General features: G+C 44.6%; 1 protein-coding gene across 2 annotated transcripts in view; it reads left to right on the top strand.

Annotated features, from left to right (window-relative positions):
* Positions 1–14259, top strand: part of MTA2 (metastasis associated 1 family member 2) — a 355080-nt gene that overhangs the window by 143886 nt on the left and 196935 nt on the right. For both annotated transcript variants that reach the window (XM_086938190.1, XM_086938191.1), the window contains exons 10-12: positions 4084–4158; positions 4586–4644; positions 9848–9945. In XM_086938190.1, the coding sequence (XP_086794316.1) occupies positions 4084–4158; positions 4586–4644; positions 9848–9945 (232 nt within the window). The remainder of the gene's footprint in view (positions 1–4083; positions 4159–4585; positions 4645–9847; positions 9946–14259) is intronic.

The following is a 14259-nucleotide window of genomic DNA, read 5'->3' as shown; positions in this document are numbered from 1 at the left end:
CTTCCTCTGTGTCTCCATGCCGCCCCCGATCCTCCTGACCCTTTACTCCAGTGCCCTCCCACCACTTTGTCTACTTGTGCCTCCTGTGCACCCCTCATGTCTCCCTGCCATTAGCCTAGGACCTGCTTTTACCCATACCACTAGCTCTGGACTTCCTATACCCTCTCCCCTGTTTCCAGTGCCCCTCCCACTAGTACCCCCTCCCCTGTTGCCATGTTACTCTTGTGCCCTTTTCCCATGTTCTTTAATGCCATTGCCCCTTTATTTTGGTGCTCTCCCCTCAACCTGTCCGTACCTTCCTTACCACCACACTCTTGTCTGCTGCTCCTTTTCATTTGTGGACCCTTAGACTTGCCATCTGCCTGTTTTTCCCTGACTGGCCTGTATTTTTAAGTCCAGGCTGGTAAAAATATGGGGAAATCAGGTATTTTTTCCCTTTCTAATAAACCTGATACAACTAACGGATGAAGAAATTGATCAAAAAGTATTTGATTTCTTACATTATTTCAGAACAATTATTAGGCAAACAGAAGGCTTAGATCCATGTTAAAAAGTGTCCTTACAATTACACAGTTTTTCACCTCACAGTTCCTGACTGTGCTAGAAAAGCAAAACCAACAAATGGCCGATATTTTTCTTTATGAATCATGGAAGCTCCGTAGCTGATGGATGCCTGGTGCCAGAGAGCACAACTTTTCAAGTTGAAATCTGTGCTTTCTCTGGCAGGTAGATATAATCCTGCTCAGAGATGCCATGCTGCTGGAGACTGTCCCAGGTCACAGACTTTAATCTAGTAGAGTTTTTTTAGCACCGATGTTTTTAGAGCCTTTGTTTTTGTGATACATTCTACTTGATGCAAGAATGCTGCACATTGTGGGCCCCAAAATTAGCCTGTTCCGTTGCAAAATTTGCCAATCCATCCTGTAGGATCCTGGTGGAGGACGTTTGCTTATGGGCATTTGGTTTCCTTATCAGAATATCAAGTATACCACACATGCATACAGAGATGCCCCAGCTCGTTCTCTCTGCTCCCCTCACACGTCACAGGCACCAGACACAGATGTTCTCATTTAAGATTATGCATGGACCCCTAATTAGAAGGGACTTGGTGTACCTTTACAGAGAAGATGCTGTTGGCAGTCTGGTGTACAATGGAGCAGGTAAAAGGCATGTACACCTGGACTATGCTTCTAGGGACTACACACACCTCGAAGCCTGGTGTGTGAACGGAGTTGGCTACCTTCACTCTGGTTGGGTGGGGCAAACATTGCAAGAGTTCTGTGGTACAGAATCTGCTTTTAAAATGGAGTGCTTTCATTGGTATGCAGGTTGTCATGTACCCTAGAGGGAAGGGGGGGGGGGGGGGCAGGTCAGACAAAAAAGCTCAGGGCCATATGATGCATTTTTACAAGGCTATTAAGAGAACCTCTCACCCTACACTTTACGTTAGTTACCTTAATGTGTTATTAAATATTTTGATTCTTCCAGTGTCAGCCTGGTGGCTTGACCTTTTCAGGCCTGTTTCACTATTGCAAGCCCTGCACTGAATAAGGGGAATGCAGTTTTGAATGAAGGAATTGGCTCAGATTTCATCAAGAACCTTAGCCTACAGGAGAAATTGAAAAATTCCACAGCTCAATGTAAAAAAGTATGGGGAAATACCCTAAGCAGATGAAATTCCACTTCAGCTTGTATTCATCCCGAATACTAACAGCTAATGACAGTTAATGGGTGCACTAACAAAACATATGCGGTAAAGTACATAATATTCAAGTGGGGACATGGACCCCAAATACACCCATTTAGCAGCATAATTGCACATGTCAGAAATGTTGTATTAAGGTTCTTGCTTTGGACTGCCTAAATCTCTAACCACATTTCCATGTTGTTACCTTTCGTCTTTATCCCCTTTTTGATTGCACAAGGAGCATGTTCAAGAGACAGCTTTCTGCCCTACTGGGGAGACGTGCTAACAACTCCCATGAAAGCAGACAATAGAAGCCTGCACTGGAGAGAGTTATTGCCTCCCTCTTGCTTGAAGCCACATGGGTGTTGTCCCAAAGGCGAGCTTCAAAGGAGAAGCCGCCTTTCAAGGGATAAAGGGTAACACTTGGGAGAGAGGCTGCTCCATTGTCTAGGTAGACAAGCTGGCACAGGGAAGGGGAAACAAGTTGCTAAACCAGTTTTTTAGGGGCGTGTAACCCCCTTGATGCCACACATCTGTATTGGGCTAGGGAGCTCTGGACGCCAAGAAAAGGGTTCTATCCTGTTAGAAGTAGGAATAATGGTGCATCCTGGGATAGCCAGATGCCACACTGCACAGAAACTGGTCATCAGGACGGAGGGAACATGGTAGCCTATTGGCTACCAACAACATCTTACCCTGAGGGCATTTTCTTAGCATTTGTGGCACCCCGAACTCTGATCTCGACTGGACTGGAAAGAAGACAGCCCTGCTGCACGGAGGAACCAGTAAAAAGAGGCTGCAACGGCAGAGAGAGGCTGCACCTGCAGACCCTGTTTGCTAGCAATGGGTAAGTGACTGTGCATGCTGTCTGCATGTGTAGCACTAGTCTCTGGAGCCCAGCCGAAGCAAGAGACCCCCAAGAGTCAATTGGCTGACCACCTGTTTGCAGCACAGGGCAGAGCCACAACAGCTGAAGAAGCCTGCTGGGGTGAGTTGTTAGCTCACGGTCTTCACACTGCTGCAAACCGCTATAGTGCCACATCAAAGACCAGGACTTGATGATATAAGTTGTACTGAAGTCCGCTGGGCCCAGTAGAGCTGTTGGAATGCAGCTTGGGTAGGCAGAAGACAACTTATGGCCTAGGGAATGATTTGGCTGTGACTGCGATGCCGGGCGACTGGACGTCTATTAGGACCAAGTGGACCTAGAGGGAAGTCGACCTCGTGGCCAGGACTGCTTCACACCCTCTGTGGAAAGATTAGTTGCCACAAGACGACCCCCATTAATGACATCCACAGCATCCTTGAGCATCTCCAGCATCCTGAATCCATATCAGGACCACTTCCATAGGAACCTGCAGCAAAGGATAAAAGCCCCTGGAATTGACTTAAGGTTGCTGTTTCCTAGGATCTTGCTGGTCCCTCCGAATGGTGCCCTGTCGACGTTGGTCATCTGAAGTAACTCAACCCGGCCGCAATAAAACTAGCCAAAGTTTTTTTCTCCAAAAAAGTTCTAAGTGACAAATTTGGTGGCGTTCCTAATGTCTGTATGCGGTTGAGTAAAAAGTGTGTATTTACAGCACCTTCTAAAATCTAAACCTCTGATACCCCCAGTGGAGGTAGATCCTTCTCCTACCTGGCAGCTAAAACCTGGAACTCACTTCCCACTCACCTTCGCCTCACCCAGAACCACCTAGCATTCAGAAAACAACTTAAAACTTGGATATTCGACAAGTAATTCCCCACCTTTCTTCAAGCGCCTTGAGACCCTCTGGGTATGTAGCGCGCTATATAAATCATTTGACTTTGACTTTGACTTTTTCAGTCATTTTGGTGCTGTTTAAATGCTTTACTCTTGTTCCTTTGTATAAGACTTGGTGCTCTGAGCCACAGCTAATGAGGGTGAGCTAAGGGTTTTAACAAAGAAAACCTACTGGTCCTAAAAGGATTGGTAAGTGTATTACATGGTGAGATCACACAACCATACCATATAATACACCCCATTTCCTCACACCACATCTGTACTAGTTATCAAGATGTAAAAACTGGATTACTGCAAGAGACCATTTCTTTATTTTGAGTGATAAATCTGGAATGCTGTATCCTTTAGTCTCTTCTTGTATGTCGCCAACCGGCTACTCTTATCTGCTTGGTGTCTGCATATTTTTATCATTGTAAAGAGTGACAGACTCGCTGCTAAGGCTAAGCCAGTGGGCTTGGGATGTTTGGTTGTGTAAAAAGAGTCATACTGTATGTGCTTTGGTGTTTAGATTTTTCACTGTCACATGCTCTGGATGTCCCTAAATATGTAAGTGGGCTGATTTACCAGGTTCACAATTTTAATGGATACGGTGGTCTTGAATGAGTGTCTGATTGCAGTTTTCTTGCCTTACCAGCTCCCTTGGAAGTCTCTAGCCAGCATTGTACAGTTCTACTACATGTGGAAAACTACAGACCGCTACATCCAACAAGTGAGTGACCGCACCCTCCTGTGTGTCCAGTGCAATTGAAGCTGCTCTTATTTGTGGTATTAGCAGGTAGTCTAGCGGGGATATTCTTGTTTCTCTTTTTTTTTTTTTTGCTACATGTTACCCATTTCCATATGTGAGCATTCTCTTTAAGTGAGGCTCCATTGTGATTGCTGGTTCCTTCCACCTTTTGTGAATTGGGCCTTGTGTCTTCTAACAGCTGCATTTCTGCTGGGGGTCTTACAGAGCACACTATAGTGCCGTGTGCACATATTGTTAATTGCAATGAGTGACGTGTTGTCTGGCTATTGTGAGTGCTGAATACACTGTAGACCTATAAAAAAGGTTACCTGCTTAAAACATTGTCAGTCTGGGATATGGAAAAGCGGAGGGTAACAGATTCGTTAGTAATTGTTTTTTTATTTTGCAGAAACGGTTGAAGGCAGCTGAAGCAGACAGCAAATTGAAGCAGGTTTACATTCCAACCTAGTGAGTATTTCCTGGTTTTGGGTCGATCCCACCCAGTTTCTATCCATACAATTAATATTTGATTTGCTCCCTCATATACCTCAACCATCTCCTCCACTATGAATTCAACCTGTTATGGCCCTTGTTATTCCTACCTACATCTTCATTGATAGTGTATGTAATGTAATGGCTTTGCATGCCCAGTAGAGATGTTTTGGTCTTAAAGCAGGCTTGGGTCTATTAACTACTTCTTTAGGGCATTCCAGCTGTTAACTGGCAGTGGCTGCCCGGTTGAGCTGTATGCACCCTTGCTGTCTTTGTTTAGTCTAGCAAGTAGTTGTGTGTCTGTAGACTATGCGTTGTAGCAGGCATTTTCTTAAGTTGTTATAGGGTCATTTTAGATATGTCTATATGCAGGCCTTAAAATCCTAAACTTTTTACTAGATCTGCAGGTCGAGTGACATGAATAATCTACTCGACCTAATTATAATGCTCTTGACCCGTAAACTGGTTTCAAATTGTGTGATCCTGGGCAAGTATTTTAATTCACTGAGACGCCATTTTCTTCTTGATCACACATGAGAGCACAATCAAATACGCAAGTTCCGCATGTCTGCTTTACAGAAAACTCTTGCTTAGTTTCATAGACTAAACTTTTGCTTCATATATAATACAAATCTATGCAAATATAGGATACACATGACTGCTGAGTTTGCCTCAGTTCATTAGCTGCATTGTCATCAGCGCAGGAATGTTTCTGAACTCATGTTTAAAAACTGAAGCTTTTAATAAAAACATAACTAAAGCATAAAGTTGCAGCACACTGTCATTTGCAATCAGCAGATTTTACATTGAAATACCCACAGAATTTCCCACTGACATGTGGTTTTAAAACTATATAAAGTACAATGTCTGGAAATCGAGTTTTTGCAAATATTTGTCAATTACACATCACCAAGTTAAATGTTGTGATTTGTTTTGCTCCTATGTAAACATTGTTTGTATCACACTTCTGAATTAAAAAAAAAGTTCTTTCATAATTCCTAATATATTTTGAAATAATTGTACTATTCATTTACAAGCTCTTTAAATGTCCTATCTGAAAGACACTTTAGTGATAGATTCCTTATCTTAGATTACCCCAGGAGTCAGACTGGATCCTGAAAGTTTTTGCTTAGCAGTACCCTTGCGCGTCAGTAGGTGGCGTCCTGCGGCTCCGCGTCCGTTACTGGCGTCGTCAGTGCAGAGATGACGTCACGGAGGGTACTTAGGCGCCACCCATGCGCGCTGACGTCAGTTTTCTTTTTCCGCGCCAGTAAGCGCAGATCCGGATTGAGCACGTACCTCAGCCACTTTTTGACTGTTATTTAGAGACTTTTGTCTCCCTCAGTTTTTCTCCTGGTGCACGAAGTAGGGATGCCCGGCTTTAAGTCTTGTGGGGCCTGTCGCCGTAATATGTTTATTTATTTATTTTGAAAGTTTTATATAGCGCGAACAGGATCTTTGCAGATATCAGAGCGCTTTACACGGCTGGGAATGCCAGCAAGAGTGGGGTTACACATAAGTAGTACAGCACATCAATAATACAAATATAACAGTTAAATGTGTGCATAGATAGTCAGTAGCATCAATAATACAGGTGAGATACATAGTCATATAGTTCGAACAGCGATTTAAATGTGTGCATAGATAGTTAGTAGCAACAATAATTCAGGTGAAATACATAGTCATAGAATTCGAACAAAGTAATACAGGTCGGAGTAGGGTCTTTCCAAATCCACGCTAATAGGTCAAGTGGACCCCCACGATGTTTGCCTCTACTGCCTGGAGACCGATCACGACTCCTGGGACTGCCGAGCCATAGCCCCCAAGGCCTTGCAGGAGCAGCGTAGGAAATTGCTGGAGGTCCAGCATTCGTCACGCAACCACTTCCGGTCTAGGGGCTGGTCCTGGGACCGCTCACGGGACCGGAGCCGTCGCTCCTCGGGCTCCAGGTCTTCGCCTTCGGATTCCGGTAAGCGTCGCTACAAATAGAAGTCAAAGAAGCGTGTTCGCTCTCAGACGTCCCCCCGTCGTTCCTCGGAGGCGGACGAGGGGGGCAGGGGTTCTGCCCCTGCGGCTTCTCCGGAGCCTGAGAGTCCCGGCTCCATATCAACCTTCTGGAGCTGCGGGCGATCCGACTTGAGCTGAATGCATTCCTTCCGTCGGTACATTGATGGATCACAAATGGCGTCTGAACTCTGACGTGGTGCAAGGTCTCTTTCTGCAGTGGGAGAGCCCTCGTTAGATCTATTCGCCACCAAAGAGAATGCGCAATTTCATCGGTTCTGCGCTTTGGAATTTCCAAGGTGGCACTCACTCGGAGATGCTTTTCGTCACGAGTGGAGCTGCGGTCTGTTGTACGCCTTTCCGCCTGTACCACTTCTGCCCAGAGTGCTGAAGATCAGGCGCGACCGGGCCCAAGTCATCCTTGCGGCTCCGGACTGGGCTCGTAGAGTATGGTATCCCGAGCTACTCAGTATGAGCATAGATTCCGTGGTCCGTCTGCCTCTTCGGGAGGATCTCCTGTCGCACCAGCAGGGGACGATCCTCCACCTGAACCTGTCCAGCCTCCACCTCCTTGCGTGGAGATTGAGCGGCGACAGTTGACAGCTTTCGATCTTCCTCCTGAAGTCTGTGGTGTCATTCTGGCAGCCAGGCGTCTCTCCACTAAGACGGTATGCGCCTGCAGGTGGAACAAATTTGTGGCATGGTGCACAGCAAAGGCTGTGGATCCACTTTCTGCCCCTCTTTCTGAGGTACTTCTATTCCTACTTTCCTTGTCCCAGCAGGGCTTTGCTCTGGGCACTCTCAAAGGTTATCTTTCTGGCATCTCTGCCTTTCTACGGCTTCCTGATCAGCCTTCTCTTTTTAAGTCCCCGGTTGTTAACAGTTTCTCATAGGCATATACAAACGTTTCCTCCCATGCCCTTCATAATGCCTCAGTGGGACTTGAATCTTGTTTTGACTTATTTGATGTGCGCTCCCTTTGAGCCCCTTCATAACTGTCCCCTACGTCTTCTCACTTTATAGACGGCTCTCCTGGTGGCTATCACCTCTGCCAGAAGAGTGAGTGAGCTCCAGGCTCTTTCTTCTAAACCTCCTTCCCTTTCAATTCATCCGTACAAGGTGGTTCTAAGGACCCGTCCTTCTTTCTTGCCCAAGGTACCATCATCTTGCCCACCTTCTTTCCGCCTCCGCATGCTTCCAGGGAAGAGGAGAGGATCCACCGTCTGGATCCAAAACGCGCGCTCGCATTCTATCTGCAGCGTACACAGCAGTTCCGGGTGGATGATCAGCTCTTTGTTGGCTACGTGGGGGCCGAAAAAGGTCGAGCCGTGCACAAATGGACCATCTCTCGGTGGGTTGTTTTGTGCATCAAAGCATGTTACTCCCTGCAAAGAAGGAGCCTCCTGTGGGTCTGCGAGCCCATTCGACCAGGGCAACTGCAGCCACTACTGCCTTGGGACGCGGCGTTCACTTGCAGGACATTTGTCAGGCAGCTACGTGGGCCTCGCTGCACATGTTTACAAAGCATTACTGCCTTGACAGTCAAGTCCGAAGAGACCGCTTCTTTGGCCGTTCTGTTCTCTGTGACTTCCTGGTGTAATTTTGTTCCCAAACCCTCCACCTGGGTTGGTATTGCTGGGGTATCTATTCTAAGGTAAGGAATCTATCACTAACATGTCTCTTTCAGATGCACAAGTTACTACTTGTTTAACGATATATCTGTAAGAGACATTAGTGATAGATTTCTTACCGCCCCTCCCCGTTCTGCAAACTGATTACTAGGGTTAAGGTCATCCCTTTTAGGGCCCTAGTTTTCTGCACCACTGGTCAGTAGCTTGCAAGGCTCTGTTTTCCTGGATGCGGAAAGTAGTGTACAGAACTGATGCCAGCGCGCATGGGTGGCGCCCAAGTCCCATCCGTCACGTCATCTCGGCACTGACGACGCCAGTAATGGACGCGGAGCCGCAGAGCGCCACCTACAGACACAGAGGTACTGCTAAGCAAAAACTTTCTGGATCCAGTCTGACGCCTGGGGATATTCGAAGGTAAGGAATCCATCACTAACTAATGTCTCTTACAGATATATCGTAACATAAGTCGTAACTTGGGCATTAGAATAAAACCTGACAGTTTACAGCTTTTTTTAGTTTCACGATTATTGTTAAATAACTCACTTGACAGAAAGCACTAACTATAAGAGAAAGAAAAGAAACACATTTTCCATGAACCGATAAGCAACAATTAGTATAAAGACAAACTGACATTTGACTCCAGTCCTTGAACAGACAGCAAATGTCAAGACAACAGATATTTAAAGGCGTCTTTATTGCTCATTTACTTTCTGAATGAACAAAACACCTGTTGCTTCCAGTTTAAATTAACTCGCTTGAACAGTTGAGTAAATGCTAAAAAAAATAGCTCGACCTGCTAAAATCTCACTCGAAATTGCTAGTGGATTTTTCAAGGCCTGTATATGTATCCTCACTCTCCCCACCTTTGATTTTAATTGTGACTTGTTTGATTCTGTAATGTAAAGATTGTCATAATCTGTTCCCTCAAAGCATTGTAGGCGAGCACCCCTCCCATGAGACCTCAACTTAGTCTGTGGTCTGAAAATTTGTATGGGTTTATTTAATTCATTTGGAAGCGCCATCATTTAACAGTCGCGTTTCTTGGGCCTCTTGATTGTGTGCACAAAACAAACCCTTACATCTGCACCTTCCCTCACCAAGAGCCCAGCCCTGAAGTTGGATTAAATATATATTTTTTTAAGTTCTTGTTCTTCTGCTGTAACTTTCAATGTGATTTCCTGCTTACATTTTAACTCTATTCTCTTAAGATTATGGCAAGTTTCCGCCATTTTGCAAGACTGTAATTTACTAGATTTCTTAACAGACCTAACTATATGTGTGATACTGAACGTTTCACCGTCCATGAACGAACCTACAGTTGTGGACTATCAATTGTGAAGTTTTTTTTTATTTTAGCCTTACTGCTGAAAACTGGGTGGAAAGGTTGCAGGCTTAATCTGGTGACTTGTGTTGCCAGATGCATTTGTTGGCCTTTTGTAGAGGGACGTGGGAGATGGTACCATTAGCTTTTGTACATGAGAAGCTTGTAACCCCTGGCCCTGCATTCCAACCTAACTACTAGAGTTTTCTTTTTCACCTACCAGCACAAAACCCAACCCAAATCAGATCATATCGGCAGGCTCAAAGCCAGGTCTTAACGGGGCTGGATTCCAGAAGGGACTGACCTGCGAAAGCTGTCACAGTAAGTAATGGTGTCAATGGCGGGTTGCAGGGGTCTGAAAAGAGATCCAAAGTAGACAGGTAACAAAACATATTACTGAAGGAAGAGCTACAAATCAGTAAACAATTGCACAAATTACTCAGTTTCTGGCCTCTTCCAAGACATAAACCTTGTTATTTTCCTTATTATATGCGTCCCCCCTGGTTGGTGCGGTTTTCCTTGAAGGTTAAATATCCTCTAGTGCATGAGACCTGCTCAGGGCTGCATAATGAGTTTAAATTGTGGGTTAGAAAGTCATGCTGGTCAGGTTTCCCTCAGTGTTTCTATATAACAATTCTCAAGAGGATGCGCCATACATATTCCCATTACCGGGCAGGAAACTGATTTAGGTGAATGCAGTGAACCAAAACAGTGTGTTGCACAGTGTTAGGAAGGTATGAGAGGAACTAAAACAGAAAGCAGAGTGCTCTTTTAAAGAACCTTCTGTCTCTTGAGTGATCATTCACTCCTTGACAATGGCATAGGTACTAGGTCTACTCTTTTCACTTGGGCTCACACGGTCTAATCAGCAAATTTCATTTTGAGTTCTTTCCGTGGAGCGAGTTGAAGATGCTAAATAATATAACTAACCAGACCATAATCTGCTTATTCTTTACCAAAACATACAGAATAACCTGCACACTGATTTAAGGGGTTTATCCTCTGACCTTTCCAACAATTCCCTTGGCCTAAATCCTTGAATCCTACAATACTGCCTATTTTATGTATGCTAATGACAATGTTGCACCTAACGCAGCATGAAGGAAAGGTTGATCATCATCAAAACGAAGGTTGACTCGGTCATTTTTAGGGCTGAATGATCCACCAAATTCTTTGCTTCATTGCATTCAAAATCGATTCTGCTGATGGGAATGGCGAATCAACCAACCCTCTACTTATCCACCGGTCACCATTGGCTCCTTCCCAGCCTTTATAGCGAGTGCAAACCCTTAACAGTCCTTTTTTGGTCTTGGTTTGTTTGAGTCAACTGATAGAGAGTAGTTTCTCACATGTGACAACTTTGGAGGGAATTGCTGCTACTCCACCATGTCAGTTTCATTAATATTCTTGCATATTGACCTGTTCTAACTACATTCAGAATAGCAGAACACTATAAATGGAGATAAAATCTCGCTCTAATTTGAAAGACAGCCTATGTATGTTGCAGCTGTGAGAAAGTGCCATCTTTCTTGCATGGTATGCCCCCACTTTTTGCTGAATTGCTGATGTGCTTTGTCTGAGTGTGCCCTGGGCTTCTGCCAATCAGTGTGTTCCTTCCCTAAAACTGTGTTGAATACGAAACCCAATTGGCATCTCTGGCCACATATCAGCCCCTAGTAAATGGTACCCTGGTACCCTAGGTACCCAGGGCATTGTGACCAGAGAAGACTCCTAAGGGCTGCAGCACTTGTTGTGCCACCCTTACGGGCCCTGGGCCCTGTACCCTTACACACACACACACTGCCTTTGCAGGCTGAGTGTCTTGGTGCAGAACTATCCCCTGGCGCTCAACTCGTGTATGGTAGGAAAAATCCAAATCCATTAATGTGAATAAAAGTTCATCAGAAATTTTTATGTAGAAATAGTCTTATTTATAATCATAAGTTCGTATTTCATTCCCTTTTTTTCATTTGCATAATTCGTTACATTCAATCACAACATGTTTTTTCAGTCCAATGCATTTCGGGCTGAATCGCCCTTCATCTGGGACAAAAGCTAGAAGCAAGACAAAAATATTCTATTCAAAAGTCTGTAAATCATATAACATACTTAATTATACGCATGCCCTTTGTGTTGTTTAAAAGTGAAAATTCATGACAGAACCATGGTCCTCAACCCAAGTGTACAAGGTGTAAAAATGTCGTTCTCACTCACATGTTGTTTTGTTATGAACAGCTTGTCAAATCGCTAATCAAAAACTAAAGAGTTAAATGTTTAGTCCACTGCTCTAGTGTATTGAGTTATGAAGAGGAAAAAACTAATATAAGTGCTATAAAACTTACTCCATAGACGCAAGGCGTCTCTTCTGGTCTGATTCGTACCGTGGGTGAACACGCGTCTGACGCAAAGCAGCCTGGATTGGCGGCTTATCGCGGCAGATATTGGAAACATTCACAGAAGTTTCTTTGTGTCAAGTAGCGTGATTGGTTAGAGTTCCGATCATGTGATCGGGTATCGGCCAATCACAGGTGATTATGAGCTTCTGTGTCTGAGTGAGAGCATTATCATTGGAGTAAAAAAATAAATAAGTAAAGTTATCAAATTCAAAAGCGACCTGATACAGATATGAATAACAAGAGTGTTAAGAGTTCCCATGAGGCACAGGGTCAGACTGATTTGCATATGGCCATGTCTGAACTGGGGTGGCAGAGTGGGCTAAAGAATGGTGATGGATTAAACCCAGATCAGTTGACTGGGGGTGAGTGCTTGTATTGTCAACGCTCCGTCCATCATTTCCTTTGGTTTTTCTTTGTTCGCTATAAGTTGGCAGGGTATGCTCAGACGTGAGTCCCTTGCTCACTTTGCCACTGGATTCAAGCAAGCCGGGCTGAAGACTGCTGGAATGCTGGAAACCGGTCCTCGGTAGCTTGTTTCCGGTCCAGGGAAGGCATGGCTTGGCAGTTTGGGCTGGACTGTTCCCATGAGGCACAGGGTCAGACTGATTTGCATACGGCCATGTCTGAACCGGGGTGGCAGAGTGGGCTAAAGAACGGTGATGGATTAAACCCAGATCAGTTGACTGGGGGATAGTGCTTGTATTGTCAACGCTCCATCCATCATTTCCTTTGGTTTTTCGCTGTTATGCAATGTCACAAAGTAATTCCAACAGCTTATGTATATTTGTAAATTGGTGCATTGTATGGAGTAGTGTGTGTGTTCAATAAATGTACTTAACTTTATAAAGCAAAGTACAGACTGGACAATCAATTATTAAGTTTTATTTCTGCGCACCTGCAAATGGCGATTACTAGCCCACACCACCACCTCTGAGTAAGCCTCAGACTGCTCTGCAACGCTACCCTCTGAGAGTCAGGTGCTACAATTGGGTGTTTGGTTCCCAGTGAAGGACAAATGTAGTCCTGTTATTTGTGCAGGCCTCACAGATGCTGCCTCGTTTTCCAACACCGCCCCACCCATCCTCCCCGTTCTGCGAACTGATTTCTAGGGTTAAAGTTATCCCTTTCAGGGCCCTAGTTTCATGGCACTAGTGGTCAGTTTCTTAAATGTCTCTGCGGTCCTGCGGAAAGTCGTGTACAAAACTGACGTCTGCGCACGTGGGCGCGTCCAAGTAGCTCCAGCGACATCATTCCGGCGGCAACAACGCACGCAGAGCCGCATGACAACACCTACAGCCGCGCAGGGGTACTGCTGATAAAAAAAACTTTCCAGATCCAGTATGACGCCTGGGGTAATTCTAAGGTAAGGAATATATCACTACTGTTTCTTACAGATATATCATTACCGAAGGTAAGTAACTTGTGCGTTAGACCTTTTCTTATAGAATAACAAAAAAAGTAGAGAATCTTAGAGTTCAGCTATCGTGGTGCTCCATTCTGGGTCTGAAGGAACTTTTTGGCTCCCTAATCTACAGTGCAGTGGCTCTTTATCTCAAGTTGGCCGCCTGTGAAAACCGTTTGCTTCACTTTTTTTTTTTTAAAGGGGAAAATAGTAAGAAACTTGTCAACAATGAAATAGTCATATATTTCTCGTACTCGTAACCATAAGTGCATTCTGTTAATCTGCCATCCCTTTAGAGTTTGTACTAATTGGTCGAAACATGGTTTGCATCAATTCTACAGGGTAAAGTAAGCCCTCTCCCACCACCATCTGACAGTGCATTCTGCAGCAGAGGCATACGTTTGATAGTTGGTACAGGAAGTAATTTTTTTTTTTTTTTTTTTTTTGGTGTAAAACTTTTATTGACAGTCATCATCCAAGTAACAGCAGTACATTTATACAGTAAGCATGGTGCGAGACAAGAGAACATCACACACTTTTACACAGCTATTCAGCCGACAACCCTCCGGTCCGGCAGCACATGATGAGGATGATATGGCAAATCTTCAGGATGCAGTTTTCGGAGCCATGAAGTTTTACTTTTAAAGTTCATTTTTGTTTTGTTCCTTTTTATGAAAATAAAAACCAAACCAAACGTAGTGGCTCATTTGTAGTGAATAGACATAAAGCAATATGGAAAAAGAGTTGCTAGTAGAACACGCCGACCCCCAACCCCAGGCCATCCCCCTTCACCCCCAAGCACAGCGTGAGCCGAATTCTCAACGACAAGATTACAAT

Source organism: Lissotriton vulgaris, chromosome 9, assembly GCF_964263255.1.
Source record: "Lissotriton vulgaris chromosome 9, aLisVul1.2, whole genome shotgun sequence".
In the NCBI taxonomy this organism is placed as follows: domain Eukaryota; kingdom Metazoa; phylum Chordata; class Amphibia; order Caudata; family Salamandridae; genus Lissotriton; species Lissotriton vulgaris.
Note: the sequence above shows the minus strand (reverse complement) of the source record. Positions and strands in the feature narration are given on the sequence as shown.